The sequence below is a fragment of the Phascolarctos cinereus genome, unplaced genomic scaffold (assembly GCF_003287225.1).
Source record: "Phascolarctos cinereus isolate Bilbo 61053 unplaced genomic scaffold, phaCin_HiC Scaffold_8;HRSCAF=390, whole genome shotgun sequence".
In the NCBI taxonomy this organism is placed as follows: domain Eukaryota; kingdom Metazoa; phylum Chordata; class Mammalia; order Diprotodontia; family Phascolarctidae; genus Phascolarctos; species Phascolarctos cinereus.
In genome coordinates, this window is record NW_027556291.1 from 73,377,009 (window position 1) to 73,403,342 (window position 26,334).

At 43.3% G+C, this 26,334-nt stretch overlaps 2 protein-coding genes across 8 annotated transcripts in view; both read left to right on the forward strand.

The window, feature by feature from the left end:
* F8 (coagulation factor VIII) overlaps positions 1 to 2,167 on the forward strand; it is a 137,647-nt gene extending 135,480 nt beyond the window's left edge. For all 7 annotated transcript variants that reach the window (XM_020975580.2, XM_020975583.2, XM_020975581.2 and 4 more), the window contains one exon: positions 1,570 to 2,167. In XM_020975580.2, the coding sequence (XP_020831239.1) occupies positions 1,570 to 1,725 (156 nt within the window). In that variant the 3' untranslated portion in view covers positions 1,726 to 2,167. The remainder of the gene's footprint in view (positions 1 to 1,569) is intronic.
* Positions 2,168 to 2,259: 92 nt separating this feature from the next.
* Positions 2,260 to 26,334, forward strand: SMIM9 (small integral membrane protein 9). The gene is made up of 4 exons (XM_078147784.1): positions 2,260 to 6,172; positions 6,904 to 7,193; positions 10,669 to 10,801; positions 26,159 to 26,334. Exons 2-4 carry the CDS (start codon positions 6,965 to 6,967, stop codon positions 26,184 to 26,186), a joined length of 390 nt encoding a protein of 129 aa, XP_078003910.1. The 5' UTR covers positions 2,260 to 6,172; positions 6,904 to 6,964; the 3' UTR covers positions 26,187 to 26,334.

A 26,334-nucleotide genomic window follows, 5' to 3' on the forward strand; every position in this document is an offset into this window, starting at 1 on the left:
AGAGCCTTGGCAGTAGCAGTTCCCTCTGCCCCCAAAACCACCAACCAGGCCATCTGTGTAGGGCAGTGGCCTCTGTGGAGAAAGGGCCTGCCATCTTTCCCAAATCCCACAGATCACTGGGCCTGCTTCCAGACTAGCTTCTACAGCCATCATCTGGGTCAGTAACCACACTTCCCTAATGCAGATTCAGTCTGGCAGCTGATGCTGAAGGCACTGCCCCCATACCTACTGAGTGGGCAGGAAAGGAGGTCCTCATCACCAAAGTCCTTAGCATCATTAAATGGCTCACCGAGAAAAACAGACATGGTTTTGTCTGTGGAAATGACATTGCCAATGCACCGTCAGGATTTTAGGGCCCTTCCATCTTACTTGCAGCTGAAACCTCTTTTCTCTGTTCGACGGTTAGCTCCTTGAGGGGAGGGACCTTCTTGCTTTTCTGTGTGTATCCCCAGTGCTTTGCACATAGTAAGCACTAAATACTTTTTCATTCATTCATTTTACTCATGAGGAAACTGAAGCTTAGCGGACTTAGTGACTTTTCCAAGGTCACACATCTAGTGAGTGCCAGAGACAGGATTTGAACCTAGAAAGGCCTCTCCTTCCTCTAAGTACACTGTGCTGCCATTCACCTCCAAAGGTACTAGTTAAAGTCATGAGAGAAATGAAGATGCCTGGGGAGAGAGCAAGGGAAAGGGGGTTGACCACACTGCCAGGGTGCCAGGAAAAGGCTGGACCAGTCTGTCCCATCACCACTTAAAAGCTCTGATAGAGGGATGGGTGCAGAAAGAAAGATTTAAGGCAGAGTGGGGATCTTAACTCGGGTTCTGTGAACTTGAGTTGTTGGAGTTTTAAAAACATTTTGATATAACTATTTCAGTAGATTCAGTTTATCTTAGGGCGCTATCTATTTTATTTTATGCCCTTAAAAACACTATTCTGAGAAGAACTCCACAGGTTTCACCAGCCCATGCCCCTGGTGTCCAGGACCCACAAAAAAAGAAAAATACTGAAACCCAGCCCTAAAGCCCTTTCCATGTTTGAAACTGGAAACACCTGGGAGGCAGTGGGCAGAGCTCCCAGAAAGGGACTAGGCATGAACAGCTTGATCCTGAGCTGCAGAAGGTGAGGCTTCAGTTCCTCCAGCCCATCTCTGGTTAAGGCTGTAGGAGGCAAAGCTGAGGCCCTCTTGGAGGCAGTGCCTCCCTTAAGGACCTGAGTGCTTTGGTCCTGCTTCTCTGCCTGGGTCTCTTCCTGCACAAAGGCTCCCTCTTGCTAAGTGGGCCCTGGTCTTCTGCTCTTCAGATCCTGAAGGATCTGAGCCTGTCAAGTTGGCAGGGGACCTGAGGGGCCATCCATCCCAACCCTTCTGCTCCTTTTCCATAGAATGGAAGTGAGGCATGTAACCCAGGGTTACGTGGCCCGTCCCTTTTGTTTGCCTCTTTCTTAGTATCATATTTGGGATCTGTCTGTCCTTCCTCCTGTTGCCTCCACTTGGCCAAAGTCAAGTGCTTAGACCAGGCTTCCTCTGCCTCTCCCTGAGTCACAAAAATGCCTCTTTTTTTCTTTCAGATCTTCAAGGGCAATCAGGATTATTCCAGCCCCGTGGTGAACCCTGTGAGGCCTCCGCTCTTTGCCAGACACCTGAGGATTCACCCCTGGAGCTGGGCCAACCATATTGCTTTGAGAGTGGAGGTTCTGGGTTGTGACACTCAGCAGCTGTACTAATGGGTTAGGGTTGGGATAGGCTTTGCTCTGAATAGCCCCTTCCCATAATTTTCTCCTAACCCTTTCAGCCCTTCTGGTCCACCACCCCTTTCTCTTCCCAACATCTCAGCCACCTCTGCTATTAGTGATGTTGTGATTCAAATACTACAGGTCAGGGAGAATTCTGGGATTTCTGACTATCTCTTGACCTATTATAGAAGTAACAGAAACGAAGGTACCCCCACTTTCCTACCTTTAATCCCCTCCCTGCTAGCTTGTCTCCCCAAGAGTAACATGGATCGCACTCTACCTCACCTAGAACAGGGCAGCTTAGCCGGAGCAACACTCCAGACTGAGTAAAAGAAGCTGGCTCTGGAATGGAGGGGCTCACCTGTCTTTGTGGGGGAGGTGGATTATCTGTGACTATTTCTAGCATTCCATTAAACTACACTGTCTCTGCAAACATGGTTCTGCTGATTCATGTTCCCCAATCCAGGATGGCCTGAATAAGTCCAAGTTGGTTTTAATCATTGCTAACAATGAATTGCCTGTATGGGTCCACTCAAATCAATTCTTAATCCTTTACTAGAAGTCCTCCTTGGCTGAACTTTTCCGTAAATCAACTCAGACAGAATCCATATCTCTGAGGGAAAAATTTGAAAGGGCTAGAAAAAGAAGAGAAAGATAAACAGTTGGGAAGAGGAAGAGAGGAGGAAGGGAGAGAGACAGGGATAGAAAGAGAGGGAAAGAAGAACAAGAGGGAGGGGAAGAGAAGAAGAGGGATAGAGAGAAGGAAAAAAAGAGAAGGTAGGGAAAGTGAGAAAAGGGAGAAGGAGAAAGAGGAGAGAAAGAGGGAGTATGAGAAAGAGGGAGAAAGAAAAGAGAGTGATTGAGATTGGGGGGGATTTTTTCTTCCTTGGGAACTATAAGAGATAGTGGTTTTCATGGTGATAGTAATGAAGAAGAAGATAATGCTATTCTCCAAACATTTTATGTGCCTTCTTTACCAGAAACTGAGCAAGGGGAGTGTACCACTTCTCCCCATCCCCCCCCAACACACACACACACACACACACACACACACACACACACACACACACACACACACACACACACACACATACCACCACCACCACCACCACCACCACCAGCCTGTATGTAGGAAATCTCCATCCTCTTCTTCAAGGGGCCTGGAGTTGCAGAAAAAAAAAAAAAGAGGTTCTCTCCTCAGTTCAAATGAAGGGGACAAGAGCACTGGGTCCCTGGAGAGAATAGTGTCTGAACTAGTCTTCAACCTCTGCCTTTTGCAGAGGCAATGACTGGTGGCTTCAGTACCTGCTGGCCTGAATCCTTCCTTTTCCATTTTGCATTTTCCCTCTCTCCCTTTCCACTGGTTTCTCCTCTTTTGCTTCCAAACAAGCTCAAGTCTCCTAAACAACAAGGCTCTCCTTAATCCTACTGCCCCCTCTACTATTACTAGAGCCAGACTGGGGCACTGCAGCTTTGTGATCCACTCCTCAATGTGGGATCATAAATCCAGGGCAGACTGGGAAAGGCACCTACAGCTGGGGGTGGCATTCCTGGGGACAGAGGCCCTGGGCAGTGTATCAAGAAAATAAGAAGTGCATAAGTCAGCAGCAGCCTCAGTGGTGGTGTGGCTCAGACCCCAGGAACAGAGCAAGAAAGAGAGGGGAAGAAGACTAAGATGAAGAGGAAGGGAGGGGGAGAAAGGAAAGATGTTTTAGCCTCTAGCTCAGCCTGCAGAGAAATAATTAGGGCAGAAATCCCAGACCAAAAGGAAGCCTGTAGGTGTGAAACCAATTCTGTCAGTTCAAAGTAATTCCACCACTTGGACAGAGCAGAGCCTGCCAGCTGACTGATTAAGGGCTTGAGGCCAGCAGCATCTACTGTTACTCAGACTTAAAACCAGAACAGAAACCAGCAGAGTTCAGACCAGGGAGACAGCAATCAGACTCTGCCATGGATTAGACTACTCTGAGAGCACTGAGAGCTTACAGGTCTCGAGTCTGAGCTATCCCTGAGAGCCTGGAATAACACAACACTCAGTACCCTGAGAAAGCAGCAGCAACAGGACCAGCCCAGACCTTCCCTCTAGAAGTGTGATGCCCAACATCAACTCAGGAAGGAAGTTGGAAGAATGGGCAGTCACAGAAAGAACTCCACTATAATATAATGGTGGCAAGGATGTTTGAGACACAGACCTAAAAGAGGATTCCAAAATATCTTCAAGCAAAGGCTCAGACAAAAATGTAGCTTGGGCACAAACTCAACCAGAATTCCCAGAAGAGATGAAGCAAGAGTTTAAAGGAAAAGAGTTTTAATTTTTTTTTTTATCAATAAAATGAGAACATGAGTTAAAAATGGGAAAAGAAATGAGGGCTATGGAAGAGAAAATTGGAAAGGGAACTAAAAGCTTGGCAGAAGAGGTACAAAAGCTGCCCAGGCAACAAAATTGAAAATTAGAATGGACCAAATATGAGGCAACAAGAAATACTAAAACAAAGGCAAAAGCCTGAAAGAAAAAAAAAAAGAAGAAAATGTAAAGTATCTCATAGTAAAAACAACTGACCTCTTTCCCCCTTCTTTGCACAGAGTATAAACATAGACCTCCCAGCTCCAGACTCCAAAACCCGGAACTTGATTGGGGAGAAAAAAAAAAAAGTAAGAATTAATGGACCAAAAAAAAAAGGCCCTAGGCATTACGTTTGGAGAAATAAAACTGCCCAGCTCTCTTAGAACCTGACAGCATAGTGGAAATAGAAAGAATCTACCAGTCACCTCCTGAAAGAAACCCCAAAATGAAAAGTGCTGGGAACATCATAGCCAAAATGCAGGACTCACAGGTCAAAGGGAAAGTCTAAATTCTTTGGCTTGGCATTCAAGGCCTTTAATAATCTGACTCCAACCAACTTTCTCCATATCACTCACTGGGTTCCTCACTCCTTGGCCCAGCCAAACTGTACTCCCTGCAGTCTCTTAGATCCACCCCATGTGTGATAGTGTGAGAGGTTAGAAAGCATGGAGTGGACTTGGGGCTACAGTAGCAATAGTTTGTTACCTTCCTCTCTGTACCTCAGAGGAGAATGGTCATCCCCAAGTCATCACTCAGTACTAGCAAGGACAATCACCCTGCCTACCTCTGAGGTAGTCTCTCTACCTCAAGGTTGGTCTTCTGCCAGGCCAGGCCCTCTTCTTGTCTTCTTTATTCTTCCCCAGTATCTCTTGTGTGAAAGTAGACCCAAGCCCTCATTCTGTCAAAGACTGACCCGTCACTGTATCCTAGAATGCAGTCCTCGAGTCTCCACAACTTCATTCCAAACCTAGGGAAGAAGAAAGAATAGTCAGCAGCCATTATGTGTCCCAGGGCTCTTCCGGAAGGAAGATGCTCAAAGACCCAGGTGAGGATAGTCTGGGGCCTACCATGGAGCTCTACATGCAACTCTAACTGGATTCTTTTTGAACCTGTTATTTGAAGGGCTGCCTCAGTCTGTAAGTACTTCCACTTACTGCCTGGGGAACCCAGGGTAAGGCTATTCCCCTCTTTGACCCTCAGTTTCTTCTCCTCAACTAGGGGCTTTGATTAGATTATGCCTTTGTGGACCCCATTTTCCCCATCTGAAAGCTGAGACATGCATCATGACTCTGAACCATCCCAGTAGGAGATCATAATTTATTTGAGATGCGAGAAAGCAAAAACAGTGAACATAGTGAGGAGATAGTAGGGGCCACTGTCTTCTGAGATTGAGCTACACTTCCCTGAGGTTGCTGTTTTGCCTGATGACACTACAATTAGAGATTCACTCAGGATTTCTTGGACTTGGCCATAATTCTGGTTAGTGTCAAAAGCATAATCATCAGTCTTGAGAGCCAAGATCCGTCTCAAGAGTGGCTTTCGGGCCATCCTTAGATTAAAAGAATATTCCTGATGGACAGAGGTAAGGGTTAGTGAGGGCTTCCTGGAGGAGGAGACATTTGACCTGGGCCTTGAAGGCCATGGAGGATTTGGTGAGGCAGAAATGAAAGGGGGGACAGTTTGAGTGAGGATACATCCAATATGTCTTGGGCAAGCCTGTGCTGGCATACCAGGGGATAAGGAGGGGATCCCCGGTGAGAAAGAGGACACTGGCTTCTCTCTGTGGTCAAAGAGCTTGAAAGGAGAGTGAATTGAGTATAACTCATTAAATGAATGAATTCCCTATTTGGAAAGTACAGTGTCAAAAGAGGCAAGACTCACCTAGCTGGAATTCAGTCCTGCTTAGGCTCTGTTGTCAGAGCAACACAGGAATGTTTGGTAACAAAGCCAGTGACCTCACAAAGGTCTTATCCCCAGTGTTCCTGAAGCTCAAGGGCAAACTGGAGCCAGAGCTGGAGAGGACCTGAGGGCAGAGGAAGACCACGGTCTGATTTTGTCTTCAGGGAGCTCTCATCACTCCAAGTCACTGCTGTGGTGAGTGCCATTCATCTCCAGGATGGGGAAGGGGAAGAAGGGGAGGCCTGCTGGGAAATGGTGCCCACTCAGCCCCCACCTGCCCACTCAGCTTTGCTGCTTTGAAAGAAAAACCACTTCCTGGGCTTTGAGCTCTAGAGCTGGAAGTGCCCTCAGAGACTATTTAGTCTATCCCCAAGGCCCCAGGGGTGGGAGGGGGCAGTGACTTGCTCAAGGTCACACAGGTACCACAGAGTGTCACAAACAGTATCAAAATCCAGGAAACCCTTTAGGCTGACGTAAAGTGTCAGACCTAACAAAATAAACACAAACACATCTAGAGAAATTGAGGATATGAGAATTTCCCCTAAAAGACTGGTTGGCATGGATATGTGACACAAGTCTCCAAATGGGACTTCAGCCACTAAAGCCTCTCCTTCTCCCCCGAACCTCAGTTTCTCTATCTGCAAACTGAGTGGGGTAGATCTTGAAGGACTCTTCCAGATCAGATTTTGTTTGTTTGTTTGTTTGTTTGTTTTTAGGCAATTGGAGTTAAGTGACTTGCCCAGGGTCACATAGCTAGTAAGCAGCAAGTGTTTGGTCTGAGGCCGGATTTGAACTCAGGTCCTCCTGACTTCAGGGCCGGTGCCACCTAGCTGCCCCCAGATCAGATGTTTTGTGCTTCCAGGGTGTTACAAATTTGGACATACAGAATTAGGGAGGAATCTTTTGCAATCATTTTCTCTTTCCAGACCAACAGAACAGCCTATGCCAAACTTGAGAGGAAACTGAGCTAATATCAAGAGGATAAACATGGGGCAGTCTCTGATCAACAGCTGTCTGCTGCTATTATACTTTATCATCTTGATTTCTTGCTACCCCTACCTGGAATCTGCTGTCTGTTTGCCACCATCAAGCTTTGCCACAGGTGTTAAAGAGAGAGTGGCCCAAAAGCCACTCCTGAGACACATCCTGGCTCTTAAGACTAATAATTATGCCTTTGACACTGACCAGAACTATGATGAAGCCCAAGAAATCCTGAGTGAGTCTCTAACTGTAGTGTGATTGATTAGGCAAGACAGAGATCCCAGGGCAGTACAGCTTGCCTCAGAAGACTGGGGCCTGTACTATCTCCCCACTATGTTCACTGCTTTTGCTTTCTCGAATTTCAAATAAATGATGGTCTTCTGGCTGGGCTGGTTCAGAGTCATGACGCGTGTCTCAGCTCTTAGATGGAGTCAGTGGGGTCCAGAAAGGAATAATAATAATAATAGTTACTATTTCTATAGCACCTATGTGCCAGGCACTGTGATGAATACTTTACAAATCTTATCTCATTTAATCCTTACAACAACACTAGGAGGTAGGTGCTGTTGTTATTATCACCATTTTACAGATGAGGACACTGAGGCAGACAGGTTCAGTGACTTGCCCAGGGTCACACAGCTAGTTACTATCTGACAATGGATTTGAATTCAGGTCTTCCTGACTATAGGCCACAAAGCTTTATCCCTGGCCTGATTAGAAAGGCTGATTTCATTTTCCCTATGCTCCTCAAACTGTGTGTTTGTACAGACTGAAACTAGGGCTATCCAGGAACTGCCTGAAGGCCTCCAGCTTTTAAGAGGATAGGCAGGATGGGAGGTGAAGGACCCCAAAATGGTCACTGAGGGTTCACTGTTGACAAGTTCAGGCCTTCCCCAGTTGAATCAAACCCTGGAGAAGGGAAGACCAGGTGAACCTCTTTCCCTCTCTTTGTACAGATTAAAAACACATAGACATCCCAGTTCTGGACTCCAAAGCCTGAACTATAGACACTGTAAAGATCTGGGAGTTGAGCAAGTTACACGGAGAGAAGCTTGCTGCTTTCTCAGTTCCCAACTTGGTCCAAGCATTAGGGGCCATTCAAAAGTAATGGACATGCTGACTGACGAGACAGAGCTTCACTTGTCCTTGAGATAAGCCAGGCAATCTCATCTCTAATCTCATGGGATACTCACTGGGTTTTCATCAGAGGAAAAAGTGTTTATATACCCCATAAATACTGAGAAGCTTTCCCTAGGGCAGCTCTGAATCTCTCTGCCCCACCCCCCACACACTCCCTTCTGTCATACAGATCTCCATGAACTTTAATTACCATTTTCTGGCCTCCTACTTTTCCAGTTCTACTCTTGGGAACCCAGTTTCTAGGGGCGCCAGTGAGCTGACTTCCAGCATCAGAAGGGCCCTTCTGACTCTATCTGTATCTCTGTGTCTCTATCCATATCTCTGTTTCTTTCTCTCTGTCTCTCCATATTTCTCTGTCTCTCTAATTCTCAGTCTCTATCTCTCTCAGTCTCTTTGTTTCTCTGTCTCTCTCTACCTTTCTCCCTCTTTCTTCCTATCTCTCTCCCTCTGTCTGTCTCTCTGTCTCTATCACTGTCTTTCTGTTTCTGTGTTTGTCTCCATCTCTCTGTCTCTGTTTCTCTCTCTACCTTTCCCTCCCTCGTCCTGCTTCTCACTCTTTCCATCTCTGTCTCTATCACTATCTTTCTGTTTCTGTCTCTTAGTCTCTCTGTTTCTCTCTGTCTCTGTCTCTCTATCTCTTTCAGTTTCTATATCTCTCTCTCTATCTCTTGGTCCCTGTTTCTATCTCTCAATCTCTGAGTCTCTCCTTGTCTCTCTCTGTCTCTGTATCTCTTTGTCTGTGTCTCTGTCTCACTGACTCTTTATGTCTCTATATCTCTATCTGTATCTTTCTCCCTCTCTTTTTCTCTGTCTTTGTGTCTCTCTATGTCTCTGTCTCTTTGTCTCTCTCTTCCTCTCTCTCTCTCTATCTCTTGGTTCCTGTTTCTATCTCTCAATCTCTTTGTCTGTCCTTGTCTCTTGGTCTCTCTGTCTCTATCTCTCTGTCTGTGTCTCTTTCTCAGTCTCTCTGTCTCTTTCTTTGTCTCAACCTATTTCTTTATCTCTCTCTCTTTCTCTCCCTCTCTTTCTCTATCCCTCTCTCTGTTTCTCTGTTTCTCTCTTTCCTTTTCTTTCCTTTTCTCTGTGTCTCTTTGTTTCTGTATCTCTCCATGTCTCTGTCTCTATATCTATCTCTGTCTTTCTCCATCTCTTTGTTTCTCTCCATCTGTCTCTCTCTCTCTTTCGCTGTCTCTCTCTCTATATTTCTCTTTGTCTATCTCTCTTTCTCTACATCTCCATCTATCTGTCTCTGTCTGTCTGTTTGTCTTTATCTTTCTCCATCTCTGTCTCTTTTTTCTCTGTCTCTCTATCTCTCCCTCTTTCTCGCTGTCTCTCTCTTTATTTCTCTGTCTTTGTCTCTCTGTCTTCCCCTCTCTATGTCTCTCCATCTCTCTCTTCCAGCTTTATCATGGTATTCTATGATACCATTCTACAATATCATGATCTTCTACTCCTTCCCTTTGTCCTATTTACCTCACTAACGAACCCCCTCATTGCCCCTAAACAATTAATGCCTTATCAATCTGGAATGAGCTCACATTCCATTGGAGGCATCACTTTCTTCTGGTTCATGGATGAGTACCATTTCTATTTATGAATGTGTCTAAACCTCCTCCTAGACTAGAAACTCCCTGAGGCAGGGACTTAGTCTTCTCTCACCTTGTTCTCCTGTACCACACTCAGCTGGGGTCCTGTGAGCAGCTGGGATCAAGAAGCCCAGGATCTGGCCATATGCCAGGGAACAATATTGGACTGATTGGGAAACTAGCGTCTCAATAGTCAATAAACATTCATTAAGTGCCTTCTATGCTCCAGACACTGCTGATACAAATACACATAAAGACAGTTCTTGTACTCAGGGAGTTTACAATCTAATGGGAGAAGTCAACACACACAAGGAAGCAGATGGGGAGGGAGGAATGGATGGAAGGGGAGGAAGTACAGGGTACAGAGATTGTGCTGGCCCCCATCCTTAAATGGAATCCCAGGAGCCCCTGGCCCTGCTCTCTAGTCAGAGGGACCAATCAAAGGGGGCTGAGGAGATGTGAGGACCAGGCAGATTCAACCTTGCAGCATAATGAGATTTCCCAATGAGGAGTTTCCTGGAGAAGGAAGGATGCTGGAGGCAGAGAAGGCCAAGAGCACAGTAGCTGGCAGGAAACAGGGGACTGATCTAGCTTTCCACCTCTAACCCCACATCAGGCCTGTATAAAACCAATGATCTGGGGCTGTTGGGTGTAGGTTCCCTCCCACCCCCAGCCCCACCCCACTCCCCCCCCCTTTTTAAAGCAAACCAATTCAATTCAATTCAGTTTAGTTGGGCATCATCTCTGAAGCACCTACCATGTACCAGGCACTGTGGTAGAGACTAGGCAATACAAAACACCCACAAAAACCAAACATAAGTCAAGGATCTTTTCCCTGAGTGAGGAAAGCTTCCCCTCTCCCTTGGGCCTACCCCATAGGCAAGACTCAAGCCTTGCTCCTGTCTCCTGAGGCCAGCCAGCCTCTCCTTTGCCATCACTCCTCCATTGCTTTCTCACAACGAAGGATGTCTCTGTTCCTTGCAGGAAGTTGGAGAAGCTCCCAGGTGTCCTCCTTCCTGACTGACCTCTGGACCAACATCATGGACTTCTTTCCACGGTCGGCTATTTATGCTTTTCTGGTTTCTTCTGCAATTATATCCTTTCTCTTCTGTCTCACGTAAGGCCCTGGTTTCTATATCTCCTTGACAGAGTGAATCATTAGGAAAAGTTAGACCAAGGGAGGTGTGGTGTGGTGCCCTGCGAGCATGAAGAAGGTGATACAAGAGCTGGAGTTGGAAGGTAGAGAGGAAGTGCAGTCCATCCAAAGGGGCTCTAGCCAGAAAGAGAGAGAAGGGAAGAGAAAGGGAGAGAAGGGAAAGGAGGCTGTGAAAAACAGGCAACCTGAGCTAGCCATAAAGAGCCATTGTGTCAATGACAGTACAAGGTGGCTGCCACTATTACCCAGCGTACCTCTTCTTACCAGAAAGTAAGTTTCCCATTCTTGAAGTTGAAACCCATTAGCCATATGTCACCGTGAAAGTCTTCTCTCTCAGACAGGGCCTTATGGAGAAGTTTTGAAGGCAGAGATGTTGTTAGTCAAGTGAAGGTGACAAAATTATCTCAATAAGCCATACCTCACAAGATGAAATTTAACAGGAATAAGTGTAAATCTGGCACTTAGATTTTAAAAATCTGATGGGACAGTTGTAGCTAGATAGCTATTTTATCTGAAAGAAAAAAAAAAGATCTAGAGGTTTTCATGGGCCTTCAGTAAGAGCCACCAGTGTGCTATGTGGGCAGCTAAACACAGGCAACTGCATTCAGAGAGGCATAGTAGGGTACACAACATGGCAGGGCATAGTCCTATTGTCATCTGCATTGGTCAAGAACCTCTGGACTATCATATTCAGTTCTGGATGCCCCAGAAGGAGATTTATAAACCATTTATAAACTTGTGAATAAATATATTCACTAGGAGGCAATAACTCTTTGAAGGAAATTCCTACCACCCAGGCAGGTCAGCACATGCCTAGCACCTCCGAGGTACCTGGGGCACTGAAAGGTAAAATGTCCTATGGCCCTATATGTAGTCCAGATGTGTCAGGAGTGACACTTGGACCTAGGCCTTCCTGACTCCAAGGCCAGTCCTCTAGCCACTAGGCCCATCTGCCTCTTGGCATGTCAGAATGTTTGAATATCATGTCGGCAAGATGAGGATCTGGATGTATTAGTAGAAATAAGTTCCTTGGGAGCAGCTAGGTGGTGCAGTGGATAGAGCACCGGCCCTGAAGTCAGGAGGACCTGAGTTCAAATGTGGCCTCAGACACATAACACTGCCTAGCCGTGTGACTCTGGGCAAGTCACTTAACCCCAATTGCCTCACCAAAAAGAAAAAGAAAAAGAAAAAGAAATAAGTTCCTTGGTGTCTGTGTTTCCTCTGGGCCTCCCTCCCTCAGGTAAGTCCCTCCTTGGCCTGGCCTGCTCCTATCTCTGGCAGTGAGCTCTCCATCAGCAGCCACCTGGTAAACCATCCTGGCCCTGGGCACCAGAGTTGCCAGGTGCTCCTCTGCCTCATGGTCAGAATATCTTTTTAAAAAATTATTATTAATTTATTTTGATTTATCAACAATCACTCCCATAAGCTTTTGAGTTTTAAATTTTTCTCCCCTTCCCTCCCCACCTCCCTCCCCAAGACAGCGCACAATCTGATATAGGCTGTACATTTACATTCCTATTAAACAATTTTCACATTAGTGATGTTGTAAGTAAGAATTAGAACCAACAGGAGGAACCACCAGAAAGAGGAAACAAAATACAACAGAAGAAAAAAAAAAGCAAATAGTATGCTTCGATCTGCATTCAAACTCCATAGCTCTTTCTTTGGATGTGGATAGCATTTTCCATCATGAGGCCTCTGGAGATGTCTTAGATCCCTGTATTGCTGAGAAGGATTAAGTCAATCAATATTAGTCATTGCACAACGTGGCTGTTATTGTGTACAATGTTCTCTTGGTGCTGCTCACTTCACTCAGCATCAGACCATACAAGTCTTTCCAGGTTTTTCTGAAGTCAGCCTGTTCATCATTTCTTATAGCACAATAGTATTCCATCACATTCATATACCACAACTTGCTCAGCCATTCCCCAATTGATGGGCATCCTCTCAATTTCCAATTCTTTGCCATGGTCAGAATACCTGAAAAGAATGCTGGGGGGAGGCCCCACAAGGTACAGACATTCAATTTACTTCCTCCTATTGCTCCCTTTCACTGTAATGCAAAAGGCTTAGGGAGAAAGTCAGGGTCCAACCTCCATCTCCATTTCAGCGGCTTCCTGAAGTCACTTGCTTCTTCTATCCTGGTGAAAAGCAAAGGATTTCAATGTGAGTAAAACACCCTCATCACTCAGTGGCATTAGCAGAGTCAGTTTACTACAACTAGTACAATGCTTTGAGCTCCTTAGCTAAAAGAAGCTGGGGGTCAGCCCTCAGCCTTTTGAATGACTTTTCCAAGCATCTTTCTGTGCTCTCAGTCACACATTTCTGTTTTCTTGCAAAACCCACTATTCTGGCCCCCTGTGTTGAAAGTAGGTTTTTTTTTTAGTTCTACTACAGATGTGTTATTTATTTATTAAAGGCCATCTCTGTCGCCCTTTCCTAGAGATAGGATGGCTACACATATGCATGTGTGTGTTACCCACACATTATGTGCATCCACATGGGTCTGCCTAGATGTGGCTCACAGGGAGGCATGAATAAATATCTCTGTAGTATCCTCGGCCCGTCCTTCTCCAAGGAAGACTTTGATTCCTGCCAGGAGGGGAGCAGGAGATAAGGGCCAGAGCCTGGCCACTCTGATCTTAGAGAGAGGGCATATGAAGTGCAAATGATATCTATCCTCCCCCCAAGGGAAATGGTTTTTGAGGTTCAAGCTGTACTCCTGATCGATATTCCTTAATGAAGGTGTGCTCCAAAGTATATATCCAAGGCTTGATTCCCTTTCTACCAAATAATGCCAGTTCCACAAAGAGCACACATAGTGAATAGCAAATTAACCCATTTATCAAAGACAACAAATAGAAATCAGAGAAGGTGTACAGATGAGAATATACCAGACAGTATACAGAATGTATGAGCTCTCCCACTGGGAATGGGCTATCTCAGTTCAACCAAGAGAGAGTCCCATATCTCACCCGAGGGAAAGCTCCTCAAAGCCTTTAGTGTAGGAAGCTGAGGAGAGGGACTTGATGGAGGTACCAGCTCCTCTACATGTCAGCTTCTTCCTGAAGCCTTTCTATTCACTTAAGGACCTATCTGTGAAGAGAGTCTAGAACTGCATGTCTCCTCTTTGAAATCTGAAAGCCAGAAGAAGGAGGATCTCTCTGCCTCTCTCAAGCTCTCACCAAGTCTACCCCTCATATGGACCATTCAGTAATCATTCTTCACAGTCTTGTGGAAATGCTCTTGAGCCCCAAGTTATAAAAGGACAGCAATATCATAACAAAAAACAACTTTAAAGAACCAGAACTCTGACAGTACAATGACTATGTCTCTGGAGGACAATCTAGAAAATATGGAGATTAATGGTTCATGCATAATCCTCTTTTTCTGTTCTTTATATGTAGAAGTGTTTGTATTTGTTGATATTTGTTAAGGTTATACTTTTAAAAAAGAAAGAAAATTTGGGGAAACAAAGAAAAAGAATCTTGGATCTGAAGTCAGGAAACCTTGGTTCAAATCCCAGTTCTGCCACTTAGTTACTTGGGTGACCTTGGTCAAGTTGCTTCATCTCTCTAGGCCTCAGTTTCCTCATCTATAAAATAAAGGACATTGGACTAGCTGACCTCCAAGGTCTCTTCCAGTTCAAGTTGATGAATCTTATGAAGTTGGCACTACCGGTATTATTATCAGTCCAATTTTGCAGATAAGAAAACAGACCCAGGAGAGATTACGTGACTTCTGCATAGTCACTGGGCCCCATGAATTGGAAGGCAGCAAAGACAAAATTCAAATCCAGATCTTTCCTGATTTCAAGCCCAGAACTCTACTATGCCACATTGTATTTTAACAGAAGGTTATTTATAGTAGGTTAATTAAACTATCCTCCACTAAGGCTTACACCAAAGCTTCAGAATGGCCTGGAATGGAGCCTGGCCTCTGAACTCTAGCAGGTCCCAGGCTGCTAGAGTCAGTTAAGCTTTGAGTGGGGCCCTTCCAGGGATGGAGCACATGTGCCTATGCTCTCAATCTCATCCTCCTTAAAAGCAAGCTCAGAATGGCATCTCCATCACCAGATTGGCCCCAAGGTGATGAGTTCTTTACACTCACAGATTACTGAAGTCACTGCCTATGGCTTAGAGGGGCTGTATGTGTAATCCCTGGAGAGCTTTAAGTTGTTTTTATTCTGAACTGAAACATCAAAAACAAAGAACATTTCCATACACACAAGAACACACAGAAAGAGGATTCTCCATGAAGCCATGACTTTCCATTTCATCTCACTTGCTGCTTTGGTTTTTTAAAGCATATGATACATTCAACATGTTATTTTCCAACCTGTCTTGTTGGTCTGCACATTCTGCTGTTCTTTTCTATGCATTAAAAAAAGTCACAGTGGATCTCTTTTTTTGGGGGGGGAGGGCATCATTATTGCTAACTTCCACTCTCCCTGACTCTACCAATTAAAAACTGAGAGAAAAAGAAAAAAAAACCTCGTAACAATTAATAGAGTAAAGCAAAATAAATGCACCAGTGGCTGTGTTCTCAAAATATGTCTCTTGGAGGCCATCCTCTCTCTCTGTCAGGAGATTGCTTCCCCTTCAGTTTTCTGTAGATGTGATTGGTCACTGAATTGATTAGAGTTTCTAAGTCCTTTGAAATTGTTTTCCTTATCAATGTTGTCCTCAGTATATAAATTATTCTCCTGGTTCTGCTCACTTCCCTCTGCCTCAGTTTATGTTTCTCAAGATTCTCTAAAATCATCACTTTTGTCATTTGTTCAGCCATTCTCCAATTGATGGTCAACCACCTTGTAGCTCCTTGCTATCACAAAAAGTGCTGTGATCAATATTTTTTAATTAATTAATTTTTTTTGTGATCAATATTTTTGTATATTCTAGGTTCATTTCCTTTATCTTTGACCTCTTTGGGGTATTTGCCCAGTAGCAGTTTTACTGGGTCCAAGATTAAGCACAGTTTAGTGACTTTTTGAGTTACTTCTTTCTGGACTAGCTGGACCAATTCATAACTCCACTAAAAGTGCCTCAGTATGCCTGTTTTCTCATGGCCCTCCAATCATTGTAATTTTCCTTTTTTATCATCTTTGCCAACCTGACAGGTGTCAGTTGGAGCTTCAGTGTTGTATTAATTTGCATTTCTTTTGTTATTATTTGATTATTGATAGCTTGCCTTTCCTTTTTTCAGAATTGGCCAAAAATCCTATTAGGGAATGCCTAATATGTATTTTTTTATGTATTTGTACCAATTTCCTAAATATCCTGGATATCAATCCTTAATCTGAGCAATTTGTTGCAAAGCTTTTTTTCCCCAAGTTAATTATTCTCCTGATTTTAATTGCATTGATTTTCTTTGTGAAAAATATTTTTGACTTTATGTAATCAAACCTGTCCATTTCATCTTTTATGACCATTTCTATCCCTTGTTTGATCAAGAACTCTCTCCCCATCCATAAAAGTGAAGACAAAGTTCGGGAAGGTCTTAGACAAGAGATAAAGAAACATAGTTGGTTGGTTGCTGTCCTTCATTCTCAAAGAGGACCAAAATGACATCAATATATTGCAAATCAGATGAATATGAGTTCAGAAGGTTCTACCACAGGTCAGGCACAAATAGTGCCTATGAACATTTGGAGTGGAGATGTCTCTAAATTTGCACATTTCATGTTTCTTTTGAGCTACTGTGATTCTGCTTCACTCATTGAGAATAGCGCTTTCTTTGATGAAGGCATGCCATCCTAGGTGGTCCTGTGCCAGTGTCTCCCGTGTCTCACAATAGAGGCTAAAGTTCTTCAGAGAGACCTTGAGGGTGTCCTTGTATCACTTATTCTGACCACCATGTGAGTGTTTGCCTTGTGTGAGTTCTCTGTAAAATAGTCTTTTAGGCAAGCATATGTTTGGCATTTGAACAATGTGGCCAGTTTCACTCTCTGCAGTAGAGTTTGAATGCTTCACAGTTTAACTCAAAAAAGGACCTCAGTGTCTGGTACCTTATCCTGCCAGATGATCTTCAGAAACTTCCTAAGACAATCCAAATGGAAACAATTCAGTTTTCTGGCATGGCTCTGGTAGACTGTCCAGGTTTCACAAACATATAACAATGAGGTCAGCCCAATGGCTCTGTAGACTTTCAGTTTGGTAGTCAGTCTAATACCTCTTGTCTCCCACATTCTCCTTTGGAGCCTCCCAAACACTGAACTTGCCCTGGCAATGGGTACATCAACCTTACCATCTATGTATACATACCTGGAAAGTATACTGCCAATGTAAATAAACTTATCCACAGTATTCAAAATTTCTCCACTTGCTGTAAATAATAGTTCCATGGATGGATGGTGAGGGTGCTGGCTGGTGGAGAACCTGTTTTCTTGGTGTTAATTGTTAGGCCAACATTAGCATAAGTGGCAGAGAATTGATCCATATTTTGTTGCATCTCAGCTTCAGAGGATACACTGAGTGCACAATCATCTGGGAACAAAAAATTGTGCACCAACTCTCCCTCTACTTTTGTCTTGTAGCTTTTTCAAGTTAAATAATTTGCCATCAGTGTGGTAACAGACCTTGATGCTGTTTTTGTCCTCATTGACAACATTGCTGAAAACATCATACTAAAAAGCATGGGAGCAAGCATACAGCCTTGTTTCACTCCATTGGTGACTGGAAAAGCTTGAGAGCTTTGAAAGCTTGAGTCCATTATCCAGAACCCAGGCAAGCATGCTGTCATGAAATTGATGGACAATTCTGATGAATTTCTCTGGGTAACCAAATTTTGACATAATTTTCCATAAGCCTTCACGACTGATAGTATCAGATGTCAGATCGACAAACATTGTATACAGACCTGTGTTCTGCTCCTGGCATTTCTCTTGGAGTTGTAAGGCAGCAAACACCATATCAACCGTTCCTTAGCCTTTTCTGAAGCCACAACGGGCTTTCAGGTAGATGACCATCTCTTGCCAGCAATGACTCAGAGAGAGACCTCCCCCGCCCACCATGATTGTCACAGAACAATCTATTACCTTTACTTTTATAGAGATGGACAATGGAAGCATCCTTGAACTCCTGGAGGATAACCTCTTGCCATATGACCCATAAAATTTCAGTCAGCTTTTATACGAGCAGTGAACCCTTTGTCTTGTAAATCTCAGCTGAAATAGAATCAGCACCAGGCACTTTGCCACATGAGAGGAGCTGAATGTCATTCAAAACCTCTTCTACAGTTGGAAGTTCCGCTGAAGAGGGATTGACTTCAACCTGAGATATACACTCAGTGGCTTCAGCATTGATTGATGATGATCTGTTGAGAACACTGTGGAAGTGTTTAGCCCATCTGTCTAGGATCATGTCCTTATCACTGATCAGTGTGGCTCCATCAGCATTGAGTAGTTGAGATGCACCATAAGTCTTTGGCCCATAAATAACCTTCATGGCATCATCAAAGCACTTTGGATTGTTACTATCAGTGTAAAACTGAATTTCACCAGCCTTCTTACTGAGCCAAGAATCCTTCATCTCTCTAAGCTTCCATTGTACTTTACTTTTGATAGTTAAATGCTGCCTTCTTAGAGACAGATGAACTATCTTGTTGGTTCTTGTTTTTTGTTTAGCAGCTTCTGAATCTCCCCATTATTTCTGTCAAATCAGTCTTGATGTTTGTGAGTTTTCTGGCCCAGATGAGTAAATACAGTACTGTACACCAAATTTCTGAAAGCTGCCCACTCCTTCTCTGCTCCACTGTTGCCAACCATGTGTTGGCTCAACTTTCTCTCCAAGTTGGCAATGAACTGTTCCCACTTGGAGAAGCACTCTAATCTGTTGACTTTGGTGTCTTCAATATCTAACCAAGCTCTAAGCACTCCACAGTGCCTGCTTCAACTGCCTTCATGGCCATTGGAACAAATTGTTCTTATCTACCCATTCCACCGGGGCAGGTCTTCATATGTTTTGGGTAGACACCCCCTTAACTCACCGAAGAGTTTGAGACCCCTTGGTTATCCTCAACCTGGTTTAGCCTGTCTGCCAAAAATGGTTTATTGGGGTGTGGCTGCTGCACATGTTACAGCTTCTTAGAGCCACAGATGAGAGTTAGGTGGAACAGGTGGACACCAAAGGTGGAAAGCAGCCCTGAAAAGGGCTCTGCAGCCATCACACCAGAGATATTAATTAGTCTTCCCTGAACTCACCCTACACTCTAAAGGGTGGGGAAATTCAGAAGCTGCTAAACAGAAAACAAGAACCAACAAGATAGTTCATCAATCTCTAAGAAGACAGCATTTAACTGCAACAACAGTAAAGTACAAAAGAAGCTTAGAGAGATGCAGGATTAAAAAAAAAAAGAGGACTAACATACCAAATAAAACTTGAATATAAAAACTGAGTATTCCTCTGAAAGGGGTGGGGAATGCAGAAGGAAATGGATCTTTAATGATATAGAGGACTTCCAAGCATCCCTGATGAAAAGTAGAGAAATCTTGAAGTTCAAACACAGGAATTAAGAGAAACATAAAAAGGTAAACATGAATGAATAACACAATAAGGGACTAAACAATGATAAACTGCTTATGTTTAAATATGGGGAAATGATCCATGGACTGTCCCCTCTGAACCTGTTATCATCAGGGACCATAAAGTAAGTATAATTAATTAGACAAGACCTGGGAGGTTCTGTTATGTCTTGATGATCTTTTTTTTTTTTCTTTTCTTTTTCTTTTTCTTTTTTTTTCTTTTGGCTAGGCAATGAGGTTAAGTGACTTGCCCAGGGTCACACAGCTAGTAAGTGGGAAATGTCTGAGCTGGATTTGAACTAAGGTCCTCCTGACTTCAGGGCCGGTGCTCTATCCACTGCACCACCTAGCTGCCCCTATGTCTTGATGATCTTAAGAAAAGAATGGAAAGAAAGAGAAAGGGGAATACCCTGGGGAGTTAGGGGGTGGGGGAAAGGGAAAGGAAAGTTAGAAGAAATTATCTCACACATTGAAAGTGCACAAGGAGACATCTGCACAAGCAAGGAGGAAGGGGAGGAGGCAGTAGCTGACACTTCAACCTTGTCATCTGGACAGATCAAAGGAGGAAAGAATACACACACATGCGCACATATACATGAGTTGAGTACAGAAGTACATTTCACTCAACAGAAAAGGAGGAGGGAAAGGGGAAGAATTAGTCCTGAGCGAAAAAAAAATTTAACTAAGGATGTTCCAAAAATATTTATAGCAGCTCTTTTTTGAGGTTGTAAAGAATTGGATAATTGGGGCAATGCCCATCAGTGGGGAATGACTGAACATGTTATGGTGTATGAATGTAATGGAATACTATTGTGCTGTGAAGAAATGATGAAGGGGATGGTTTCAGAAAAAACTAGGAAGAATTATATGAGCGAACCAGAACCAGGAGAACAAGACAAACAACTTTGAAAGAATTAGAAACTCTGATCATTATAATGACCTACCATGATTCAATAGACTAATGATGAAACATACTACTTGCCTCCTGTTAGAGAAGTGAGGGACTCAGAATATAGAATGAAACAAATATTTTTTTGGACACAGCCAATGTGAAGATTTGTTTTGCTTGACTATACATGTTTGTAATTTGGTTTGTTGTTGTTGTTTTTAATGGGGGGAGGGGTTGGAATGGGAGGGTGAGAAGGAGGGTTTTTGCTGATTGAAAAATAAAAAATATATTATTAATGACTTTATAACACAATTATTTCCCATCCCCACCCTCTAATTGAACCTTCTCTTGTGACAAAGAAAACCAGCTAAGCAAAAATATCCATTACAGATATTTTTGTTTGGTCATGTAGACAATAATTCAGCCCTAGTAATTTCCTATGTCTCTGATGTGAAGGAGGTATGTTTCCTTACGAGATATCTACTTTACATTTTATTCTATTTTTTTCAGTCTTTTGAATTTCTTTTTATGGACTTCTGTGTCATCCATTCAAATTTTGAAGAACTTTGTTGATTCAGCAAGATTTTATACCTGTTGTGCCAAGCTGTTAATTCATTTTCCAATTCTTTCTCCCTATAGCTGTCATTTTTCTCTATTTTTTTTCTCAACTGTATATAAGTGTGTGTGTGTGTGTGTGTGTGTGTGTGTGTAGATACAGATATAGATATAGATATAGATGTAGATACAGATATAGATACATATACCTGTTTTTATTTCTTGCTTTATCTCTTCTAGGAATTCTAGTTGAATTTGTGCCCAAGCTGTGGGATTTTTTTTTTTACCCTCAGGCTTTGTTTGTAGATGTTTTGAAGTCGTTCTCTTTTTCTGGGTTTGTATCTTGAGTGTCCCTGTCAACTTACTAGCTTTTTATGGTGGGGTTCTTTTTTGTTGTTGTTGTTTGTTTGCTCATTCTTCCAACCTACTTCCTGACTTTGGACTTGATGTTAGGGCTAGGTTCTGGGCACTTCTGGAGGGAAGATCTGGGCTGGTCCTGTTGCTGCTTTCTTGGTGTATTGAGTGTTGTGGTATTCCAGGATCTTAGGAACAGCTCAGACCGGAGAGCTGCAAGCTTTCAGTGCTTCCATAGTGGTCTGATGCAGGGCTACCAGGGGCAACTGCCCCGCTGGTCTGATTTCTGCAAGTTCCCAACCTGGTCTGCGTGAGTGCTGCTGCTGGTCTCAGCCCCAAGCAGCCAGCAGAGAAGCTCTGCTGGTTCAAAGGGGTGGGATTGTAAGCTACCTTTTGGGCTGGGGTTCCTGCCCTGGTTATTCCTCTGCTGGCCCAGCTAGATGCTGAAACTGATACCAGGCTTTGTTGCTGAGCCATACACCTGCTGCTGGCTTCTGAACTTCCATCTTTCTTGGTATACTGCCCAGGGCCACCCTACCTGGGAATGACACAGTTTCCCAAAAAGAGTTGTTATAAATATTTTTATACATATGAATCATGTTCCTTTTTTTTTCAGCTTTCACCCTTGTTTTTTCATGTACATTTTGACAGAAATCTCTTAATAGTTTCTGTAATTGTGTTGGTGATGCTGTTGCTGTTGTCCTTGGTTGCTGTATTTTTTACCTTTCTTGTATTTCTGTTGTCCAGGATGTTTGAGAAGCAAATAACCTCTGCAGGTCTTCCTAGAAATGTTTTAAACACATTATTGAATATCCATCTTTCCCCTCTTTTGATAATTGCAGAGTAGGTCATCCCAGGCTGTATCCTAAATGCCACTGCTCTTCAGAAAGAGTCCCATTCCCTCCAACATTTTCTGGTGTGTGGAGATTAGTCTTTTGTTATTAGAATTTCCTTTCCTTAACTGATGGTCTTTTTCCTAGTTGCTCGAAGTATTTGTTGTTTCTCAATGGAACTGCTAAATTTAACCACCCTGTGTCTTGGAGTTTGCAATTTAGAATTTTTTTTTTGTTTTTTTGTTTTTTTTCCTGGAGGCTATTTATGTATTCTTTTGCCTGGTACTCTTTTCTGTGTTCTGGAGTTCTGGGCAGTATTCTTGTATTATTTCTTGCATTATGATGTTCAGGTTTTTTGATTTATGTTCCTCTTAGAAGACTTAGAATTTTTTGAGATCAGTATTTTTGCTTGTATGAAGATCATGCTTTCTTTGAACATTATTGCTTTCTACATTTCTTCTTCCAAATGATCTTTCACTTCCATGTATTTGCATTCTAATTACTTATCTTCTCTTTTGTTTCTTTGATCTGGCTTGGCACTGTGGATTCCAGTTTTTCTATTCTGCCAATTGTATCTGCTTGCTATGCAGGCCATCAATTCTGCCCTCACAATTCTTCTTATTTCTTTTTAAAAACCATTCAGGAACATCTGGCTGCGGTCTCACATGCAATTCAGAATCCTCCAGGCCCTCTGCTCTGTTTAGCCAATGTTGATTTTTTTTACTTTATCTTCAGAGATGCCAGAACTCTACTAGATCAGATTGCCTTCTGCTGTTAATGTTTTCCCTGTTGATTTATCTGCTTATGCTCAGGGTCTTTGAGTTTTATTTCCCCTGAGATGTTTGGTAATTTCAATCTTTTTCCCCTTTTTTCCCCTATTGCCCATGTAACTCCCGTCCCAAAGTCCATTGGTATGGGACTCTTTCTTTATTGACATAGATGAATGCCTTGCCCTATGTGAAGGGCAGGATGGCAGAGTTGGTGAGGAGGCCAGACAGTTCCAGCCTTCAACAATTTCCTTTCAGGATTCTCCAAGGAACAGCCCCCTCAGAATACCTCTTAGGGACTCTTCAAAGCCAGTCCCTTTTGGGACTCTTGGAGCACCAGCTTTCTTCAGGACTCTTCAAACTTCAAGTCATTTCAGGCTTTTCTGGTTTCAAGCTTGGAGAGAAAAGATGGATGAGGCCAACCTCCCTTCAGGTTGCTAAAGGGAGAATAAGACTCTGGGAAGACTTGACAGGAGCCAGCAGCTTCCATCACGTCCCTAGAGACTGCAGGGAGTTTCCCCTTGGCTGAGACCTAGGACCCTCTCTCTCAGCTGGGCTGAGTTATTCTCCCAATAGGAGAGTTCCTTCACTTTGTATTGTCCATTATATATCCTCCTACATACACCTTTTCTGATTTCTGTTTTGCTATGATTTGGATAAAGGGGTTTCCTTGGTATTCACTATGTGTGCTCATTGTGGAACTGGCATTCAGTGGGAAAGGAATCAAGCCTTGGATATAGAACTTGGGGTCCCCTTTTTCCCCAGAAATGTCAAAGGGATCAGAAGTTAGATGGAACTCAATCATATCCCCTAGTAGAACAATATATAAAGGGATCAGATAGATATGCTTCTAGCCTGGTACCCCCTCTCTCTGAGGAGAGAAGAGTTGCGGCCTCCAGCTCCAACCTCCTGCTTCCCCTCCTGGCAGGAATGAAAGTCTCCCTTGGAGAAGGGTGGAGAGAGAAGAGGTAGGAGATATCTATTTTGCCTCCCTATGAACCACACATAACAGTCCTCACCACAGGTGGGTCTCTCTACACATGTCTTTCTTCCTACACTAACTTTCTGACTCCCTCTGCTTTGATGGAGGTGAAGCAAAAGACATACAGTGCCCTAAAGGTTAAGAGAAGGTTAACATTGCATTTCCAGTACTTTGTGAAACTCTAGTTTATTCTGTAACTTGTCCTTTCCCCCTTATCTTGAACTGGTACTAAAAGAATTGCTTCTGTGTCCCTTAGCCTATGTTCCCCCTGTTCTTTAATTTTTAACCTGTGCCCTTATGCCCTATAAACCATAAAGAATTCCTTTCGTCTCCTTCATCCTATGCCATAAAATCCTTTCTTGACCTGTCTCTAATCTTTAACCCCCATAAAACTTCTAAAACTATCTTGTAAGCAACCATCTTCCTCATCTTGTCCTTATAAAACTGTCCCTGTCCCTCTTCAAGTTGCTAGTCCTCTTTTCAGAGCTAGCCCTCTGCTTTTGCGTCAATAAAGCTCCCAATGGTTACAGAGGTCTAAGTGAATTCTTTCACACCTGAACTAGCTCTCCCAACTCTAAATCTCGACAGAGATTTCTCTGGAGGCCAGATGTCAAAATATCTCAGCCTTTTCCCATGCTGCCCATTCAGTACTTCCATGCTGTTGAACTGGGTTCACCAGCCTTGGTTTCTGCCCCGAGTGATTTCCAGGACAGAGCTGGCCCCAGCTGGATGCTGGGCTCTTTCTCTCAAGCTTAGTAGAGTTCTGCACATTCTTTACTCCCTCACCACCCCACTCGACCCTTACCCTCACCCCCATATGCTGTTGGTTCATTCTTCAGTTCTCTGGTTCAGCAGCACAGAACACTGTCCCTTGGTTATTGAACAAATGTCTACCATTTGGAGTTTGAATCTTGAAGGCACTGGGAGGACAGATCAGGGTCCGTGTGTGGAGTTCAGTTCTTTTGTAAGCCCATGGGTCAGCTTGTACAGTCCTGCTGCTGGGAGCATGGTGAGTGAGCAAACATTAGAAGCTAAGGAATATTGGCCTCTGCTGTTAGTTCACTGAGTTTTTACTTTGTTTGAACTCCTGGTGTTCTAGACTGTGGAGACAGCTGAAATTGCTTTCTCTCTGGTGCACAATTTCTGTTTTGGAGAAGTTTGAGAGGTCCTAAGGATCAGAGAAAATGACTAGTTCTCCATCTTGTTGGTCACGTGACACAGAAAGTGTCCTCTGATACAGTGATCCAAGACAATTCCAAAAGATGTGATGGAAAATGTTAACCACATCTAGAGAAAGAACTATAGAGTCTGAATGCAGATTGAAGCATACTATTTTTTTTTGTTTTTTTCTTTCTCGTGGTTTTTCCCTTTTGTCCTGATTCTTCTTTCTTTTTATTTTATTTTATTATTTTTAGGCAGTTGGGGTTAAGTGACTTGCCCAGGGTCACACAGCTAGTAAGTGTTAAGTGTTTGGTCTGAGACCAGATTTGAACTCAGGTCCTTCTGACTTCAGGGCCGATGCTCTATTCACTGCACCACCTAGCTGCCCCCCTGATTCTTCTTTCACAACATGACTAATGTAGAAATATGTTTAACATGATTGTACGTGTATAACCTATATCGGATTATTTGCTGTCTTAGGGAGGGGGGAGGGGAGAGAGGGAGAAAAATTTGGAACTCAAAATTTTACAAAAATGAATGTTGAAAACTATCTTTACATGTAATTGGAAAAAAATAAAATACTATTAAGAAAAAAAAATGAAGGGAATAAAAAAAAAGAAAGAAAGTCTCCTCTGCTCTTGAAGAATCTTCAGATCTGTGATAGATAGGCCATTTTTTCCATGCAGCTGGCTGGGAGCAGAGTGAGAGCTTGTGGTGGGGGAAGTGGCTTGCAGATGGGGAAGCCCAGAAAGGCAGAATCATTTGCTTATACAGGTAGTGAATGGAAGAGCTGGAGCCCAAAGGGCTAGTCATTATACCTTCCTGCCTTGGGGGCTACCATTTATTTTTGGAGCCCAGAATCCACTTATAACTAACCATCCACTGAAGAAATTGTTAGGAAAAGTTATCGTTTACTTCAGGTCCTTCTAGTATGAGATGGCCAGTTGGGAGGAAAGTTTACTGTTATTCCTGGTTTTGCCTTCTTGAGCCAAGCAGGACAATGCTAAGCCTTCTTCCACATGACAGTCTTTCTAATCTTTGAGTATAGCTTTCCTCGTGTTGAATTTCTTCCTGTTGATCTCATTTGTGTTTAAATCTGAGCATGCATCTGTAGGAGAAGGGATGCTAGATTGGGGGGGAAGGGGAATAGTCCTATTCTGTTTCTAGCCCACAGTCTTTTTCTTTTGCTTAGCTTCCTTTTGTCTTTCTTTGAACAGCCTCTCATATATCACCATGTCTCATATCTCATTCCCCAGGATTCTTGTGGATGACAGAAGCTTCTAAGAATATCCCAGAAGATTTCTCAAAGTTCACTGCAGAGTCCAAGTTTGTCATCCTGGATCTTCAAAGAAAGAAAACAGTTTTAAGGCTGTGATGTCTTTCAATTCTCTGCATTAAATTCAATATTTGAAAATAAACTTTTGAGCTTCCA

Coding starts and splice junctions, on each gene's coding strand:
- SMIM9 (XM_078147784.1), top strand. CDS start 6,965: ATGGGGCAGTCTCTGATCAACAGCTGTCTGCTGCTATTATACTTTATC. Junction 7,194..10,668: donor TGAAGCCCAAGAAATCCTGA/GTGAGTCTCTAA, acceptor TGTTCCTTGCAG/GAAGTTGGAGAAGCTCCCAG. Junction 10,802..26,158: donor TCCTTTCTCTTCTGTCTCAC/GTAAGGCCCTGG, acceptor CTCATTCCCCAG/GATTCTTGTGGATGACAGAA.